General features: G+C 38.5%; 2 protein-coding genes across 4 annotated transcripts in view; one reads left to right on the top strand and one right to left on the bottom strand.

Moving 5' to 3' along the window:
• The window catches only part of LOC307178861 (uncharacterized protein), a 389700-nt gene that overhangs the window by 100138 nt on the left and 268735 nt on the right, over positions 1-20827 (top strand). The gene's annotated exons all lie outside the window — the stretch shown is intronic.
• The window catches only part of LOC307178856 (uncharacterized protein), a 31340-nt gene continuing 11436 nt past the window's right edge, over positions 924-20827 (bottom strand). For 2 of the 3 annotated variants that reach the window (XM_079907454.1, XM_079907453.1), the window contains exons 3-6: positions 18933-19059; positions 16740-16912; positions 6972-7098; positions 924-4951 (exon numbers count right to left, since the gene is read on the bottom strand). In XM_079907454.1, coding sequence (XP_079763580.1) covers positions 3021-4951; positions 6972-7098; positions 16740-16912; positions 18933-19059 — 2358 coding nt within the window. In that variant the 3' untranslated portion in view covers positions 924-3020. The remainder of the gene's footprint in view (positions 4952-6971; positions 7099-16739; positions 16913-18932; positions 19060-20827) is intronic. The other variant, XM_079907455.1, reaches the window with a different exon arrangement.

Here is a 20827-nt window from a genome sequence, read left to right as displayed (position 1 = left end):
GCATATCCTCCAACAAGCCTCAAATAGTGATCACGTTAACGAACCAAGCCAGTGACCATTCCCTGTTGTCTCAAATCATTTTTTGAACAACTCAGAAGTCTCCCCTGTCCCCCTAGAAACCTGAATAATGTAACACACATTCTCATAACACTTCAACGTTAATATCAATCTAAATGACCTTTAGTGGGGTCCCACCTTTTTCCACTGAATGGCTACAATTACAATTAGCAACAACAAAAAATATTTGGGGAGTGAATGTATGAAATTTCAAGTTTATCTATCAAACAAAAATATTCCCATTGTACATTGTTCATTTTTAAGAGAAAATGCATGAACATCAATATTTTCAAATTATTTCACTGAGTGATTCAAGCACAAAAGAGAGATTTATGATTTTTAAGTTTTCTAATATTTTGCATATGCGTACTATATTTGTTATTTTCCCGTCATGTAAATCAAGGTGCATGCCTTCGGTTTACCTTGGACACAATAAAGAATATGAAGCACTACGTTCACGTAATGCATACTCATGGATGTGGAGCAGGTTTTAAGGAATGTTCAAAAAGCACAGCCCCAATGTGGAGTCGCCTGCCCCCAGGACAGCAAACCAAGACTTACTTGCAGTTTCACCCCTTCCAGGAATGTGACCTTAAATCAATCACTCTGGAATTTCCTGAACAACACTACAGATGTAACCTACAGGAAAAGACCTTTGCAATCCCTCCCCCAGCAAAAGGTAACCTTGCCAAAAAAACTTTTTTCTTTTGGAAATATCTTTCTTATCCTGCCCGGTTTCTATTTACAAATGATTTGCATTTTGTACAGCTGCTTTGAGCCCCTCTTTATTTATTGATACTAGATGGGATGCACACTGATTCACAAATCACTCATGAAAGCCAGTTAGTTCTTTAAATTTACTCCGTTCAATTTTTGTTCTTTAATAGAAGGCAGAGTCTGAAATGCACTCCTACGGTATTTTCACTATAGCCGCATAAATATTCTGGAGCAGAGTTTGCAGAGAATAAATCAGATACAAATTATGAATATATAATCCATAAATTGTATGTTGTTTGATTCCATCAGGGAAAGAAATTTTTACAGATTCTTTCAACCCTGAGAGCCTAATGATGCAATGCTAGCTTCTGTTATAAAGTATTAAGGTGGAATAAAACTTATTGTGTTGGTGGAAGAAACATGATTCATCCAGGGTTATGAAAAACGATTGATTTTATTAATTAAAGAACACCTATTTTAATTGATTCAGAATTAAACCAAAGCAAAATGTAATGGCAACAGTCAAATGTAAATCATACACATGCACACACTGTTTTTCTCATACTAACTGCTCTCTTTCAAGTTCCGAGAAAAAAACTAATTTTTCATTAAACACACATATATACAACAGCTATTCCCATTCACTGCAAAAAGTGATCAGCTTTTCCTTTGTACTGTTTCTACCACATAATCAGCCCCTAGGAACCTGTCACTCTCCTCCCGGGAAAAGCCCAGTTCCTTAATGTCCCTTCTGCTCTGTTCACGGCCAGTTGGTAGACCATTCTGTGCTGTAACCTGTAATGGCCTATCTACAGAAGGGCCTGAACATAGTAAGCATGATTAGTCATGTCCCAGTTTTACACTACTCACTGCCACCCCCCAACTAATGCTAATTCACACGCTACTGAATTTGATAATAAAGGGTCCCACTTTTACCAGGGGACATGGATGTGGATGAACTACAGTTAATGAAGTCAGCCCCCTCATCTTATTGACTCTTTCCCAGAGACCGTTCTGAAAGTCCTGTAGTTAAGGCATAAAATGAACACACTTCAAACTTCAGGTTGAAAGGCATTAAGAGCAACATAGCCTTTTCAAGAAAAGACAAATATTTATACACTGAAGATAACAGGCCATTTCCACACACGTCCTTCTTCCCGTCATACACATCATGTCATACGTTTTACCATACGTGACTTGTAATTATTCTCTTGTATGCAATATCTCAGATTACTCTCAAAGAACTAAAGACATTTGTTTCTAGTATGGATTCTCTGATACAGTCTGTTGTCAGAAGGGCTCAAAAACTTTCCATATCATTACACCAAAGGTGTTGATACTTGATGAAAACCTTTACATTTCTTGCCACACACATTACATTTGTGTGGTTTCCTTCCAGGATAAGTATTTTGATATCTAGTGATGAATGAGCAATAATCTGAAACCTTGCAATACTCACTGAATGTTCAAGTATGAAGTATTTGGTGAACACTCAGTTTAAGGCACAACACAAAAGCTTTGACACATTCATTACATCTGGAATGTCCTGTCCAGTATAGATTATCTGATGATTGGTGAGACGTGAGCCCTGAGTAAAGGTTTTTCCCATTCATGGCATTTGTGAGGTAGTCTCCAGAATGAATTCTTTGGTGAATGAATTTCTTCTCCAAAGGCCTGGTCATACTAAATACGTTTATCTGATTCTTTCCAGCGTGATTTTTCCAAGGAAGCGTAACATGTGGACACCTGCTAAAACCCTCCCTTAAAGTCTCTCACCAGTATGGATTACCTGATGGTAAGGTAGGACTGAAAGTAAACTGAAGGATATGCCACACATTATATTTGAAAGATTTCTATTTCTCTCCAGTATAAATTCTTCGGTGGATATTAAGGTATGAATTCTGACTAAAGACTTTGAGACATTCATTACATTTCTATGGTTTCTGTCTAGCATGGATTATCCAATCATAGGTAAGGCTTTGCCACACTGAAGACATTTGCATGATTTCTACCACTATGAATCTCCCATGAACTTAAAGTGTCAATTTTCAAGGAAGTCCTTCCCACCTATATTACATTAATATGGTTTCCCCTCTGTATTTATTACCTAATGTGTAGTGAGGGTTGAAATCTGAGTAAAGCCTTTTCAGCACTCAATATTTTTGAAAGGTTTCTCTACAGCATGTATTCTACAATGAGATGCAAGCAGTGAATTCTGAATAAAGACCTTACCACACTAATTACATTTATAAGGTTTTTTTTCCAGTATGTATTCTCTGATGCTTTGCAAAGGTTGGATTTTGACTAAATGCCTTGCCACACTCATTACATTTGTAAGGTTTCTCTCCAGTATGAATCCTCTGATGTCTTTCAAGATATGAATTTTGACTAAACATTCTGCCACATACATCACACTTATATAATTTCTCTACTCTATGCATTATCTGATGTCGAGTGAGGGTTGAGCTCTGATGAAAGGTTTTGCCACACTCATTACATATGTGACATCTCTCTTGAGTATGAATTACCTGATGCTTTGCAAGGGATGCTTTTAGACTACAGACTTTGCCACACTCACCACATTTGTAAGGTTCCTCTCCAGTATGAATTTTCTGATGAATTGCAAGGATTGCTTTTTTAATAAAGACCTTACCACAGTCATTACATTTGTAAGGTTTCTCTCCAGAATGAATTCTACGATGTTTTGCAAGGTATGAACGTACACTAAAGGCTCTGCCACACACATCACATTTATATAATTTTCCTCCTTTATGAATTACCTGATGACTCCTGAGGTACGCCCTCTTACGGAAGATTTTGCCACACACATTACATTTGTAAGGATCCTCTCCAGTATGAACTGCCTGATGACATGCAAGCGCTGCTTTCTGACTAAAGACCTGGCCACACTCATTACATTTGTAAGGCTTCTCTCCAGTATGAGTTCTCTGATGAACTGCAAGATTTGAATTTCGACTATAAACTTTGCCACATACATCACATTTATATATTCTCACTCCTTTATGGATTATCTGATGTCGAGCGAGGATTGAGCTGTGATAAAAGGTTTTACCACACTCATTACATTTGTAAGGTTTCTCTCCAGTATGAATTCTCTGATGACTTGCAAGGGTTCCTTTTCGACTAAAGACCTTCCCACACTCGTTACATTTGTAAGGTTTCTCTCCGGTATGAATTCTCTGATGATGTGCAAGGATTGAACTTCGATTAAAGACTCTGCCACATACATCACATTTATATGGTTTTGCTCCTGTATGTATTAACTGATGTCTTCTACGATTCGAGTTGTGATTAAACACTTTATCACACACATTACATTTGTAAGGTTTCTCTGCAGTATGAATTCTCTGATGAACTGCAAGGTTTGATTTGTGACTAAAGACTTTTTCACACATGTCACATTTATAAAACTTCTCTTCTGTATGGATTACCTGATGTCCAGTGATGTGTGAGCCATGATCAAGGGTTTTGCCACACACGTTATGTTTGTAAGATTTCTCTCCAGTATGAGTTCTCTGATGAACTGCAAGGTCTGAATTTTGACTAAAAACTTTGCCACATACATCACAATTATGTAATTTTTCTTCTGTATGGATGATCTGATGTCGAGTGCGGTTTGAGACCTGATGAAAGGTTTTGCCAGACTCATTACATTTGTAAGGTTGTTCCCTGTGTGCCCTCTGGTCTTGTGTCAGTACTGAAGGATGCACAAAATCGTTCCCATTTGTATCAGAAATGCTTGTCTGGACAACAGGAGTAACTGTCTGAGGTGGTGAAAATGAGGCACTACTGTTGATATTCTTGTCAGCTTGATTAAATTCACCAATTTTTTGTTCACTTTTAAATATATGCAATTCATCCCGAAAGCTTGATGCAAGCCTATTTTCAATAGGCTTAATTCCTGCAACACTCCTACCAAGTCCATCTCTCTTATCAGTAGGATTTTCATTATGGGACATAGGAGTTCCTTTGTAATTTCTTACCTCATCTCTCTGCTGAGGCTCAAAGTCAGATATATTTTCCTGGATTCCCCTGAGGTTAAAACGTTTCACTTTATTCCTTTCATGTCTTCCCAACATCACTTTTTGTAATACTTCTCCTCTACCAGTGTTTACTTTTAGTTGTAATTTCTTGATCACGTGCATAGGAGAGATGTCTAGAAGATAAAAGAACCATAAGTAGCCTATTCATTTTAATTCGTAAATAAACGCTTCATGTTAAATACCTGATATTACACCAAAACTAACACTTATACCAAAGTTATTAACTTTCCAACAAAGATCTTCAAGTTTTTAGGAACACAAAAGGAATGATTCTTCACTAAAGAAAAAGTGATTAATTTTAGGGTACTGTACTTTCAAACAACGTATGCCAAAAATACTCACATAGGAATAACTTCTGTTAGCTATCAAAGAAAGTATATTTCCACCATGATGTATAAGCACACACCAATTAACAGTAAACATACTGCTGTCTCATAGCTGAGGAGAAAAAAACATCACACTATGCGTATATTCTGCATACCTATTATTCATAAATAACTGCTAAATAGCAGACAATATATTGTAACAGTCAGTAATAGAAAACTAGCAGGAATTCCCTGGCGGACCTGTGGTTAGGACGCCGCACTTTCACTACAGAGGACCCAGGTTCAATCCCTGGTCAGGGAACTAAGATCCCACAAGCTGTGCAGCGTATCCTAAAAACATCAAATGTGGATGGAACTGGGAAAGGTTCAGGTATTGAGTCTGGAGGCATCAGCTCTTATCTATATGGACTGAGAACTGAGCTTCCAATAAAATCATGCCCTGAGGGAGAGACGAGGGGGCCAGAAACCCCAATAAAACAGCTCGCTTCGGACAACTGGCACTCAATTGAGCGGGAGGCTTTGGGATCACTGGGCAGCAGGGACTCACCGCCAGCCTGCCAGACTCACGGCCTGGTCTCGACCCTCCTGGTGGACATTTCTCTGCTCAGGGCCGCTGCCAGCCCGGACTGGCAACCTTTTCTGCTGAACATCCCTAGGCAAGATACGAGTGCCAGGGAGGGGATGGATTCCTCCCTCCACAAAGCGCCTCCTAGCCCATGCTGGGCATGTTCCAGGAATGGGAACCGGCTTTCAACTTTCACCACAGGCCACCCTTAGCCAGCAGGAGCACACTGAGGAAATTTTACCGTCATATTCAATGCATGAGAAAGCTGACCGTTTTTCCCCCTGCTGCCAACACAACACACAGACATCAATAAATGACACGAATAAAATGTGGTACTATTTAAAAGAGAAACGAAAAACAGCCCGCCTCACACTCCTCAAAGTCAAGCAACAACCAGTTCACGGGAGCCAGATACGGACCGTTGTAGATCATGATAAAGACTTTGCCTTTGTCTCTGTAGGAGCTGCAGCACCACTGCAGGGTGAAAGAATGCATTTTACATGTTGAAAGAGTGATAAGTTATGGAGAAGAAAAACTTCCCTCTGAGAGTTCATAATAATAAACAAACATTGGTATTCTCACAGAACTCTCCAACAGGAGTGTTCAGAGTTTCTCAAACACTATTATAATAATGAGGCTTCCCCTCAGCCCTTCTGAGATCTGACCTATATTCAAACTTTGATACAATCCCAAAGGCACTCACCTCACTATCTACAGCCTAGGGCTCTTTCTCTTGCTACAAAGTGGGTAAAATATTCAGAAACAGAAATTCCTCCAGTTAAGAACAAGAAACATGATCAGCTATGGATTTTCCGGAAACTTAGTTCTTTGTTCACCAGAGGATGGAGGACATTACCAATGGGTCTAGAAAAGTATTTCAAAAATTCATCCACTACTTGCCTCCTTCTGAATACACAGGGAACAGTATAATATGCAGAAACATAGTTCTTTTCCTAGAACTCCATAATCAAAAGCCCATGGGTAGAAAACAGGAAAGTGGGTGTATCAAAAGCTTGCCGTAACTACATGGGCTCTGGAACAACCCCTGATGCATCATGAAGTGCGCAGGTCATCGTAAGAAAAGGTAGGTTTATGCTCCTGATGCCATATCATGAAGCGTTTCACATCTGAGTCAACAGGGATTTCATATCAGTCAAGGAAAACCAGCTCAAATGAGGCACACAAAGGAAATGCAAAGATACCAAGGGAAGATCCCTACTTCTAGAGGGAAGTTATCCTCACCTAGGGAGAGCAGGTTCCTGTAGGTCTCCAACATCACGTCCCTGTACAAGGCTTGCTGAGCGGGTTCCAGGCATTCCCACTCCTCCTGAGAGAATTCTATGTCAATATCCTTGAATGTCAACTGTTCCTGAAATGAAAATACATTTCACCAGGGGGTCCTGGGGAGAGTTCTTATTTGCACACAAAATGACAAGAAGAGAGGGGTAAGGATGAATTCAGTTGAAGTACGTTTTCTGACAAATCCACGTAAAGGTATTTGGAGCAAATTATCAGTCTCTAATTTTAATTTCTTATGCTTTTTCATGAGATTATGATATCTTCCAATTAATGTGGAGTTTTCATTTTTGTGGAAATATATGAAATACATACAAATAAAATTCAAGAATGGATTGTCTATATATATGCAGAAGTATTACATATTATGTTCTACATACTGAGTGATACTCAATATCTAGATGAGCTATAGAATGAGTGATGTCTTAAGTCCACAGTGGCTTTAAAAAAAGTCAAAATCTTAAATTATGATGATGACGACAACAGCAATGACTAACAGTGGTTGAATACTTCCTATATGCAAAAAACTACTCTAAAGGCTTTATACATGTGAGCTTGTCATCAACCTAACAGCTCTTTACAGTAAGATCTGTTCCCATCTTACAGAGGAGAAAACTGTCAGAGACAGTCTGAGCAACGCAACTGAGGTTAAGAAGCTAAGAAATGACAGAGCAAGCATATGAACTAAGGTGGCTGGGCTCTGGAATTGAAGCTAAAGAAGCAGAAAATTTAGTAACAGAAAGACCAGTGAAAGTACACTGACAGAGAATTCCTGGAGAAACCTTGAAAGGTCACTACAGATGTGGGCACACACAAAAATGTACATAAAATGTTAGTAATATTATTACTATTTAAACCATTAAGGGAATTCCTTGGCAGTCCAGTGGTTAGGACTCTGCACTTTAATTACCGAGCACCCAAGTTCAATCCCTGGTCATGGAACTAATACCCTGCAAGCCGAGCAGTGTGGCCAAAAAACATTTAAAAAATGAAAGAGAAAACAAAAAACATTAACAGGAGAGTGTAGAAAAAATTCAAGGCCATGGAATATATTTAAGACATCATTTCAACTGAAAAAGATATCTTACGCAGTAATAAAATCATGATGTCCTTTATCAAACCATGCACTTGAACATTCACAAACTCTTGCATAAATATGTAAACACACAATTAACTGAAATGAGAGCTGTCTCTGGACATATTTTTGCATCATTTTTTTCATCATCAATTTTATTCAAGTGAATTTCAGCATCTTTGGGACAATGAAAACGTATCAGCTATAGTAAATGGTACTAACATGAAAACATAGGATACTTTAACTCTGATCTCAATAGATACCTATATTCAAAAATATAAATACAATTTTATCCACTAAAATTGACATATGAAGGTATTAATCAGTTAACTAGAACATTTCACCATACACCATAATCAAAAGAAAACACTTGATGCGTTTCTCTGTAACTACCCTGGAGTGAAGGGGGCTGACTAGGTCTCCTGCCTTTTGCCACGGTACGACGTGCCTGCGTAGAGGCAACTAGAAGAAATAACAGGAAAAACAGAGAACAAGAGTGAGAAAAACAGAAAATGTGTCAGAGAGTTGGAACAGTTAACGTTCACAAATCTGCGGAGATGGACAGGCAAAAAGTTAAAGGATGGAAAAAGATAATCCGTCCTAAAGAGAGCACAGGTGACTATATTATACCATACAAAATAAAGACAAAAACTGACATGAAACAAAGGCTGTTATATAATGATATAAGGTACAAATCACCAAGAAGATATAAAAATTATAAACACATATAACATTAGAGCTCCCCCCAAAATGAAGTAAACGTTAATAGAGATAAAGAGAGAAGTAGACAGCAGCACAGTATCAGTATGAGACTTCAACACCCTAGTTCTACCTACAGATAGAAACAAAAAGATCAATAAGGAAACAGAGGCCTTAAACAACAATATAGGACAACTGTACCTAAGAGACATGTACAGAACACTCCACCCAATGACAGCAGAAAACACATCCTTCTAGAGCACACATGAAACATTTTCCAGGAAAGACCACATCTTAGGCCACAAAACAAATCTTAACAAATTTAAGAAGGTTGAGATCATAAAAAGTATCTTCTCCAACCACAATGAAAAGATACTAGAAATAAAGAGCAGAAGGAAAACAGGAAAATCCCCCAAATGAGGAAATTAAACAGCCCATTCTTAAAGAAGCAATGGGTCAAAGAAGAAATCACAAGGAAATTTTAAAAATATTTGAATGAGAATAAAAACGCAACATACTAAAATTTATAACATGCAGTCAAAGCTGTATTAAAACAAAAGTCAAGGACTTCCCTGGCACTCTGGTGGTTAAGACTGTGCTTCCATTGTAGGGGGTGTGGGTTCGATCCCTTGACAGGGAACTAAGATCCCACGTGCTGCATGGCACGGCCTAAAAAAAAGGTCTACAATGTTAAATGCTTACAACAAAAGAGGGAAAAGCAGGACCTCCCTGGCGGTCCAGTGGTTAATACTCCCTGCTTCCACCACAGGGGGCATGAGTTCGATCTCTGGAAGGGGAACTAAGATCCTGTATGGCACACAGCATGGCCAAAAAAATAAAATAAAATAAAATATTTTTTAAAAGGGAAAAGATGTCTACACTGCTGTTCAAGAAAGTACTGAACGTCCTAGCTAGAGCCATTAGACAAGACAAAGAAATCAAAGATATGAAAATTGAAAAAAGTTAAAATTGTTTTTTTGCAGGTGACAAGGTTTTATATATACAAAACAAAAAGATCCCACAAAAAAACGACTATTTCAAAAGAAAACTTTACAAAAGTTGCAGCATAAAAACATCAGCACAGGGCTTCCCTGGTGGCGCAGTGGTTGAGAGTCCGCCTGCCGATGCAGGGGACACGGGTTCGTGCCCCGGTCCGGGAAGATCCCACATGCCACGGAGCGGCTAGGCCAGTGTGCCATGGCCGCTGAGCCTGCGCGTCCGGAGCCTGTGCTCCGCGACGGGAGAGGCCACAACAGTGAGAGGCCCGCGTACCGCAAAAAAAAAAAAAAAAAAAAAAAAAAAAGGGCAAGAGATGCAAAATTAAATACAGATGTTGAATAGTTGAAGGATAGACATAATTAGCCTTGTTAGTGTAGCAACTTGATTAAAAGATTTGTTTTTAAAGCTGGACAACATGGATTCAATTCCTGATTCAGTCACTTGCTGGGATGGAACTGAATGGATCTAAATCTGTCTTTGCCCTAAAATCCTTCATTTGTGAAATGAAAGTAAACGTCAGTGCTTTTTTCAGACATGAAAATTCAGTAAGTTTTTGGGCATAAAGCCTTAATAACAGTGACTCTTACTTGGAACTGTGAGAGAAAAGATAATACAAATCAAAATTAAGATCACTTATCCAAGGAAAACATTTTATTTTTGGTCAGGATCAAATTCTAACTGGAGGATATCTAGTGTCAGTTGTCATGGTATGAGTAGCACAAATCTTATTTTCTCTGCAGAATTCACTGACTCTGAATGTGAATACCAATCACTGAGAATGGCTTCTAGATATCGGGCAACGGAGATTGTCTCCTTGTCAAAAACTATAGCTGGAATCTTGTGATCTTTGTTATTCACCCTTAAAAATAATGCAGAAGAAAAGGGGTATTTAAAACATATATGTATTACAGTAGAAAATAAGCCATGTAGGGTATTCCCTGGCAGTCCCGTGGTTAGGACTCAGTGCTTGCACTGCCACCGCCTGGGTTCTTTCCCTCGTCGGGGAACTAAGATCCCACAAGCCATGCGGTGCTGCCAAAAAACCAAAACAAAAACAAACAAAAAAATCAAAAGAAAAGAAACCATGTAACCTATTGCTTAATACAATGATTATAAGCAAAATTTTAATAGCCTTTAGATAATTGCTCTTCTGGTAAATTGCTTAGATTATCTAAACAACAGTTCCACGCATTAACTTTTATTAAACGAGGGTAAAAATATCTTGGGCAATTTATTTAAATAGTATTTTACAAACTTTTTCAACAACCCTACTGAACAACGGAACGTATGTCTGCTGCAGGGGGAAAACTGTAATGAATTATTAGCATGAAGAAAAGTATGGTGAACTTTCCTGGTGGTCCAGTGGTTAAGAATCCGTCTTCCAATGCAGGGGATGTGAGTTCGATCCCTGGTTGGGTAACTAATATCCCACATGCCGTGGGGCAAATAAGCCTGCGGGCTCTGGAGCCCGCATGCAGCAACGAAGAACCCGCGCTCCGCAACTAAGACCAACGCAGCCAAATAAATACTTTTTTTTAAAAAAGGAAAAGAAAACTATGGTGTATCCTAACCAAGAAATCAGGAGTTTCAGGAGTAAACATTCAGTGTTTTATTAAAGCGTCTGACTCCAGTTTTTGATGCTTGATTACTGACACCTTCTAAGTCTCACAACCTCTTCCTATTCTGCTTCTCTGGGCAAGCTGATGAGGAAGCCTGATGGATCCCTCCTGCGATGCAAACTGGTAGTTCAAACCATATGCATATCCTCCAACAAGCCTCAAATAGTGATCACGTTAACAAACCAAGCCAGTGACCATTCCCTGTTGTCTCAAATCATTTTTTGAACAACTCAGAAGTCTCCCCTGTCCCCCTAGAAACCTGAATAATGTAACACACATTCTCATAACACTTCAACGTTAATATCAATCTAAATGACCTTTAGTGGGGTCCCACCTTTTTCCACTGAATGGCTACAATTACAATTAGCAACAACAAAAAATATTTGGGGAGTGAATGTATGAAATTTCAAGTTTATCTATCAAACAAAAATATTCCCATTGTACATTGTTCATTTTTAAGAGAAAACGCATGAACATCAATATTTTCAAATTATTTCACTGAGTGATTCAAGCACAAAAGAGAGATTTATGATTTTTAAGTTTTCTAATATTTTGCATATGCGTACTATATTTGTTATTTTCCCGTCATGTAAATCAAGGTGCATGCCTTCGGTTTACCTTGGACACAATAAAGAATATGAAGCACTACGTTCACGTAATGCATACTCATGGATGTGGAGCAGGTTTTAAGGAATGTTCAAAAAGCACAGCCCCAATGTGGAGTCGCCTGCCCCCAGGACAGCAAACCAAGACTTACTTGCAGTTTCACCCCTTCCAGGAATGTGACCTTAAATCAATCACTCTGGAATTTCCTGAACAACACTACAGATGTAACCTACAGGAAAAGACCTTTGCAATCCCTCCCCCAGCAAAAGGTAACCTTGCCAAAAAAACTTTTTTCTTTTGGAAATATCTTTCTTATCCTGCCTGGTTTCTATTTACAAATGATTTGCATTTTGTACAGCTGCTTTGAGCCCCTCTTTATTTATTGATACTAGATGGGATGCACACTGATTCACAAATCACTCATGAAAGCCAGTTAGTTCTTTAAATTTACTCCGTTCAATTTTTGTTCTTTAATAGAAGGCAGAGTCTGAAATGCACTCCTACGGTATTTTCACTATAGCCGCATAAATATTCTGGAGCAGTTTGCAGAGAATAAATCAGATACAAATTATGAATATATAATCCATAAATTGTATGTTGTTTGATTCCATCAGGGAAAGAAATTTTTACAGATTCTTTCAACCCTGAGAGCCTAATGATGCAATGCTAGCTTCTGTTATAAAGTATTAAGGTGGAATAAAACTGTGTTGGTGGAAGAAACATGATTCATCCAGGGTTATGAACGATTGATTTTATTAATTAAAGAACACCTATTTTAATTGATTCAGAATTAAACCAAAGCAAAATGTAATGGCAACAGTCAAATGTAAATCATACACATGCACACACTGTTTTTCTCACACTAACTGCTCTCTTTCAAGTTCCAAGAAAAAAACTAATTTTTCATTAAACACACATATATACAACAGCTATTCCCATTCACTGCAAAAAGTGATCAGCTTTTCCTTTGTACTGTTTCTACCACATAATCAGCCCCTAGGAACCTGTCACTCTCCTCCCGGGAAAAGCCCAGTTCCTTAATGTCCCTTCTGCTCTGTTCACGGCCAGTTGGTAGACCATTCTGTGCTGTAACCTGTAATGGCCTATCTACAGAAGGGCCTGAACATAGTAAGCATGATTAGTCATGTCCCAGTTTTACACTACTCACTGCCACCCCCCAACTAATGCTAATTCACACGCTACTAAATTTGATAATAAAGGGTCCCACTTTTACCAGGGGACATGGGTGTGGATGAACTACAGTTAATGAAGTCAGCCCCCTCATCTTATTGACTCTTTCCCAGAGACCGTTCTGAAAGTCCTGTAGTTAAGGCATAAAATGAACACACTTCAAACTTCAGGTTGAAAGGCATTAAGAGCAACATAGCCTTTTCAAGAAAAGACAAATATTTATACACTGAAGATAACAGGCCATTTCCACACACGTCCTTCTTCCTGTCATACACATCATGTCATACGCTTTACCATACGTGACTTGTAATTATTCTCTTGTATGCAATATCTCAGATTACTCTCAAAGAACTAAAGACATTTGTTTCTAGTATGGATTCTCTGATACAGTCTGTTGTCAGAAGGGCTCAAAAACTTTCCATATCATTACACCAAAGGTGTTGATACTTGATGAAAACCTTTACATTTCTTGCCACACACATTACATTTGTGTGGTTTCCTTCCAGGATAAGTATTTTGATATCTAGTGATGAATGAGCAATAATCTGAAACCTTGCAATACTCACTGAATGTTCAAGTATGAAGTATTTGGTGAACACTCAGTTTAAGGCACAACACAAAAGCTTTGACACATTCATTACATCTGGAATGTCCTGTCCAGTATAGATTATCTGATGATTGGTGAGACGTGAGCCCTGAGTAAAGGTTTTTCCCATTCATGGCATTTGTGAGGTAGTCTCCAGAATGAATTCTTTGGTGAATGAATTTCTTCTCCAAAGGCCTGGTCATACTAAATACGTTTATCTGATTCTTTCCAGCGTGATTTTTCCAAGGAAGCGTAACATGTGGACACCTGCTAAAACCCTCACTTAAAGTCTCTCACCAGTATGGATTACCTGATGGTAAGGTAGGACTGAAAGTAAACTGAAGGATATGCCACACATTATATCTGAAAGATTTCTCTCCAGTATAAATTCTTCGGTGGATATTAAGGTATGAATTCTGACTAAAGACTTTGAGACATTCAGTAAATTTCTATGGTTTCTGTCTAGCATGGATTATCCAATCATAGGTAAGGCTTTGCCACACTGAAGACATTTGCATGATTTCTACCACTATGAATCTCCCATGAACTTAAAGTGTCAATTTTCAAGGAAGTCCTTCCCACCTATATTACATTAATATGGTTTCCCCTCTGTATTTATTACCTAATGTGTAGTGAGGGTTGAAATCTGAGTAAAGCCTTTTCAGCACTCAATATTTTTGAAAGGTTTCTCTACAGCATGTATTCTACAATGAGATGCAAGCAGTGAATTCTGAATAAAGACCTTACCACACTAATTACATTTATAAGGTTTTTTTTCCAGTATGTATTCTCCGATGCTTTGCAAGGGTTGGATTTTGACTAAATACCTTGCCACACTCATTACATTTGTAAGGTTTCTCTCCAGTATGAATCCTGTGATGAATCCTGAGGTGTGAATTTTGAGTAAAGACCTTGCCACAGACATTACATTTATAAGGTCTCTCTCGAGTATGAATTCTCTTATGACCTGCAAGGTGTGAATTACGACAGAAGCCTTTGCCACAAAAATCACATTTATAAGGTTTTGCTCCTGTATGGATCACCTGATGTCGCCTGAGGGCTGACTTATCATTAAAGCTTTTGCCACACTCATTACATTTGTAAGGTTTCTCTCCAGTATGAATCCTCTGATGTCTTGCAAGATATGAATTTTGACTAAAGACTCTGCCACATACATCACACTTATATAATTTCTCTTCTGTGTGGATTAACTGATGTCTACTGAGTTTCGATCTGTAATTAAAGGTCTTGCCACACTCATTACATATGTAAGGTTTCTCTCCAATATGATCTCTCTGATGAATTGCAAGGTCTGAATTTCGACTATAAACTTTGCCACATACATCACACTTATATAATTTCTCTCCTGTATGGATTATCTGATGTCGAGTGAGGGTTGAGCTCTGATGAAAGGTTTTGCCACACTCATTACATTTGTAACATTTCTCTCCAGTATGAATTACCTGATGGCTAGCAAGGGATGATTTTTTACTAAAGACTTTGCCACACTCATCACATTTGTAAGGTTCCTCTCCAGTATGAATTCTCTGATGAACTGCAAGGACTGCTTTTTTACCAAAGACCTTACCACAGTCATTACATTTGTAACGTTTCTCTCCAGAATGAATTCTGTGATGTTTTGCAAGGTATGAACGTACACTAAAGGCTCTGCCACACACATCACATTTATATAATTTTCCTGCTTTATGAATTACCTGATGTTTCCTGAGGTTTGAGCTATGATGAAAGATTTTGCCACACACATTACATTTGTAAGGATCCTCTCCAGTATGAACTGCCTGATGACATGCAAGCGCTGCTTTCTGACTAAAGACCTGGCCACACTCATTACATCTGTAAGGCTTCTCTCCAGTATGAGTTCTCTGATGAACTGCAAGATTTGAATTTCGACTATAAACTTTGCCACATACATCACATTTATATATTCTCACTCCTTTATGGATTATCTGATGTCGAGCGAGGATTGAGCTGTGATAAAAGGTTCTACCACACTCATTACATTTGTAAGGTTTCTCTCCAGTATGAATTCTCTGATGACTTGCAAGGGTTCCTTTTCGACTAAAGACCTTCCCACACTCGTTACATTTGTAAGGTTTCTCTCCAGTATGAATTCTCTGATGAAGTGCAAGGATTGAATTTCGATTAAAGACTCTGCCACATACATCACATTTATATGGTTTTGCTCCTGTATGGATTAACTGATGTCTTCTACGATTCGAGTTGTGATTAAACACTTTATCACACACATTACATTTGTAAGGTTTCTCTGCAGTATGAATTCTCTGATGAACGGCAAGGTATGATTTTTGACTAAAGACTTTTTCACATATGTCACATTTATAAAACTTCTCTTCTGTATGGATTACCTGATGTCCAGTGATGTGTGAGCCATGATCAAGGGTTTTGCCACACACGTTATGTTTGTAAGATTTCTCTCCAGTATGAGTTCTCTGATGAACTGCAAGGTCTGAATTTTGACTAAAAACTTTGCCACATACATCACAATTATGTAATTTTTCTTCTGTATGGATGATCTGATGTCGAGTGCGGTTTGAGACCTGATGAAAGGTTTTGCCAGACTCATTACATTTGTAAGGTTGTTCCCTGTGTGCCCTCTGGTCTTGTGTCAGTACTGAAGGATGCACAAAATCGTTCCCATTTGTATCAGAAATGCTTGTCTGGACAACAGGAGTAACTGTCTGAGGTGGTGAAAATGAGGCACTACTGTTGATATTCTTGTCAGCTTGATTAAATTCACCAATTTTTTGTTCACTTTTAAATATATGCAATTCATCCCGAAAGCTTGATGCAAGCCTATTTTCAATAGGCTTAATTCCTGCAACACTCCTACCAAGTCCATCTCTCGTATCAGTAGGATTTTCATTATGGGACATAGGAGTTCCTTTGTAATTTCTTACCTCATCTCTCTGCTGAGGCTCAAAGTCAGATATATTTTCCTGGATTCCCCTGAGGTTAAAACGTTTCACTTTATTCCTTTCATGTCTTCCCAACATCACTTTTTGTAATACTTCTCCTCTACCAGTGTTTACTTTTAGTTGTAATTTCTTGATCACGTGCATAGGAGAGATGTCTAGAAGATAAAAGAACCATAAGTAGCCTATTCATTTTAATTCGTAAATAAACGCTTCATGTTAAATACCTGATATTACACCAAAACTAACACTTATACCAAAGTTATTAACTTTCCAACAAAGATCTTCAAGTTTTTAGGAACACAAAAGGAATGATTCTTCACTAAAGAAAAAGTGATTAATTTTAGGGTACTGTACTTTCAAACAACGTATGCCAAAAATACTCACATAGGAATAACTTCTGTTAGCTATCAAAGAAAGTATATTTCCACCATGATGTATAAGCACACACCAATTAACAGTAAACATACTGCTGTCTCATAGCTGAGGAGAAAAAAACATCACACTATGCGTATATTCTGCATACCTATTATTCATAAATAACTGCTAAATAGCAGACAATATATTGTAACAGTCAGTAATAGAAAACTAGCAGGAATTCCCTGGCGGACCTGTGGTTAGGACGCCGCACTTTCACTACAGAGGACCCAGGTTCAATCCCTGGTCAGGGAACTAAGATCCCACAAGCTGTGCAGCGTATCCTAAAAACATCAAATGTGGATGGAACTGGGAAAGGTTCAGGTATTGAGTCTGGAGGCATCAGCTCTTATCTATATGGACTGAGAACTGAGCTTCCAATAAAATCATGCCCTGAGGGAGAGATGAGGGGGCCAGAAACCCCAATAAAACAGCTCGCTTCGGACAACTGGCACTCAATTGAGCGGGAGGCTTTGGGATCACTGGGCAGCAGGGACTCACCGCCAGCCTGCCAGACTCACGGCCTGGTCTCGACCCTCCTGGTGGGCATTTCTCTGCTCAGGGCCGCTGCCAGCCCGGACTGGCAACCTTTTCTGCTGAACATCCCTAGGCAAGATACGAGTGCCAGGGAGGGGATGGATTCCCCCCTCCACAAAGCGCCTCCTAGCCCATGCTGGGCATGTTCCAGGAATGGCAACTGGCTTTCAACTTTCACCACAGGCCACCCTTAGCCAGCAGGAGCACACTGAGGAAATTTTACCGTCATATTCAATGCATGAGAAAGCTGACCGTTTTTCCCCCTGCTGCCAACACAACACACAGACATCAATAAATGACACGAATAAAATGTGGTACTATTTAAAAGAGAAACGAAAAACAGCCCGCCTCACACTCCTCAAAGTCAAGCAACAACCAGTTCACGGGAGCCAGATACGGACCGTTGTAGATCATGATAAAGACTTTGCCTTTGTCTCTGTAGGAGCTGCAGCACCACTGCAGGGTGAAAGAATGCATTTTACATGTTGAAAGAGTGATAAGTTATGGAGAAGAAAAACTTCCCTCTGAGAGTTCATAATAATAAACAAACATTGGTATTCTCACAGAACTCTCCAACAGGAGTGTTCAGAGTTTCTCAAACACTATTATAATAATGAGGCTTCCCCTCAGCCCTTCTGAGATCTGACCTATATTCAAACTTTGATACAATCCCAAAGGCACTCACCTCACTATCTACAGCCTAGGGCTCTTTCTCTTGCTACAAAGTGGGTAAAATATTCAGAAACAGAAATTCCTCCAGTTAAGAACAAGAAACATGATCAGCTATGGATTTTCCGGAAACTTAGTTCTTTGTTCACCAGAGGATGGAGGACATTACCAATGGGTCTAGAAAAGTATTTCAAAAATTCATCCACTACTTGCCTCCTTCTGAATACACAGGGAACAGTATAATATGCAGAAACATAGTTCTTTTCCTAGAACTCCATAATCAAAAGCCCATGGGTAGAAAACAGGAAAGTGGGTGTATCAAAAGCTTGCCGTAACTACATGGGCTCTGGAACAACCCCTGATGCATCATGAAGTGCGCAGGTCATCGTAAGAAAAGGTAGGTTTATGCTCCTGATGCCATATCATGAAGCGTTTCACATCTGAGTCAACAGGGATTTCATATCAGTCAAGGAAAACCAGCTCAAATGAGGCACACAAAGGAAATGCAAAGATACCAAGGGAAGATCCCTACTTCTAGAGGGAAGTTATCCTCACCTAGGGAGAGCAGGTTCCTGTAGGTCTCCAACATCACGTCCCTGTACAAGGCTTGCTGAGCGGGTTCCAGGCATTCCCACTCCTCCTGAGAGAATTCTATGTCAATATCCTTGAATGTCAACTGTTCCTGAAATGAAAATACATTTCACCAGGGGGTCCTGGGGAGAGTTCTTATTTGCACACAAAATGACAAGAAGAGAGGGGTAAGGATGAATTCAGTTGAAGTACGTTTTCTGACAAATCCACGTAAAGGTATTTGGAGCAAATTATCAGTCTCTAATTTTAATTTCTTATGCTTTTTCATGAGATTATGATATCTTCCAATTAATGTGGAGTTTTCATTTTTGTGGAAATATATGAAATACATACAAATAAAATTCAAGAATGGATTGTCTATATATGCAGAAGTATTACATATTATGTTCTACATACTGAGTGATACTCAATATCTAGATGAGCTATAGAATGAGTGATGTCTTAAGTCCGCAGTGGCTTTAAAAAAAGTCAAAATCTTAAATTATGATGATGACGACAACAGCAATGACTAACAGTGGTTGAATACTTCCTATATGCAAAAAACTACTCTAAAGGCTTTATACATGTGAGCTTGTCATCAACCTAACAGCTCTTTACAGTAAGATCTGTTCCCATCTTACAGAGGAGAAAACTGTCAGAGACAGTCTGAGCAACTCAACTGAGGTTAAGAAGCTAAGAAATGACAGAGCAAGCATATGAACTAAGGTGGCTGGGCTCTGGAATTGAAGCTAAAGAAGCAGAAAATTTAGTAACAGAAAGACCAGTGAAAGTACACTGACAGAGAATTCCTGGAGAAACCTTGAAAGGTCACTACAGATGTGGGCACACACAAAAATGTACATAAAATGTTAGTAATATTATTACTATTTAAACCATTAAGGGAATTCCTTGGCAGTCCAGTGGTTAGGACTCTGCACTTTAATTACCGAGCACCCAAGTTCAATCCCTGGTCATGGAACTAATACCCTGCAAGCCGAGCAGTGTGGTCAAAAAACATTTAAAAAATGAAAGAGAAAACAAAAAACATTAACAGGAGAGTGTAGAAAAAATTCAAGGCCATGGAATATATTTAAGACATCATTTCAACTGAAAAAGATATCTTACGCAGTAATAAAATCATGATGTCCTTTATCAAACCATGCACTTGAACATTCACAAACTCTTGCATAAATATGTAAACACACAATTAACTGAAATGAGAGCTGTCTCTGGACATATTTTTGCATCATTTTTTTCATCATCAATTTTATTCAAGTGAATTTCAGCATCTTTGGGACAATGAAAACGTATCAGCTATAGTAAATGGTACTAACATGAAAACATAGGATACTTTAACTCTGATCTCAATAGATACCTATATTCAAAAATATAAATACAATTTTATCCACTAAAATTGACATATGAAGGTATTAATCAGTTAACTAGAACATTTCACCATACACCATAATCAAAAGAAAACACTTGATGCGTTTCTCTGTAACTACCCTGGAGTGAAGGGGGCTGACTAGGTCTCCTGCCTTTTGCCACGGTACGACGTGCCTGCGTAGAGGCAACTAGAAGAAATAACAGGAAAAACAGAGAACAAGAGTGAGAAAAACAGAAAATGTGTCAGAGAGTTGGAACAGTTAACGTTCACAAATCTGCGGAGATGGACAGGCAAAAAGTTAAAGGATGGAAAAAGATAATCCGTCCTAAAGAGAGCACAGGTGACTATATTATACCATACAAAATAAAGACAAAAACTGACATGAAACAAAGGCTGTTATATAATGATATAAGGTACAAATCACCAAGAAGATATAAAAATTATAAACACATATAACATTAGAGCTCCCCCCAAAATGAAGTAAACGTTAATA

Source organism: Stenella coeruleoalba, assembly GCF_951394435.1.
Source record: "Stenella coeruleoalba genome assembly, chromosome: 20".
NCBI lineage: Eukaryota > Metazoa > Chordata > Mammalia > Artiodactyla > Delphinidae > Stenella > Stenella coeruleoalba.
This window is presented reverse-complemented; position numbering and strand designations above follow the sequence as displayed.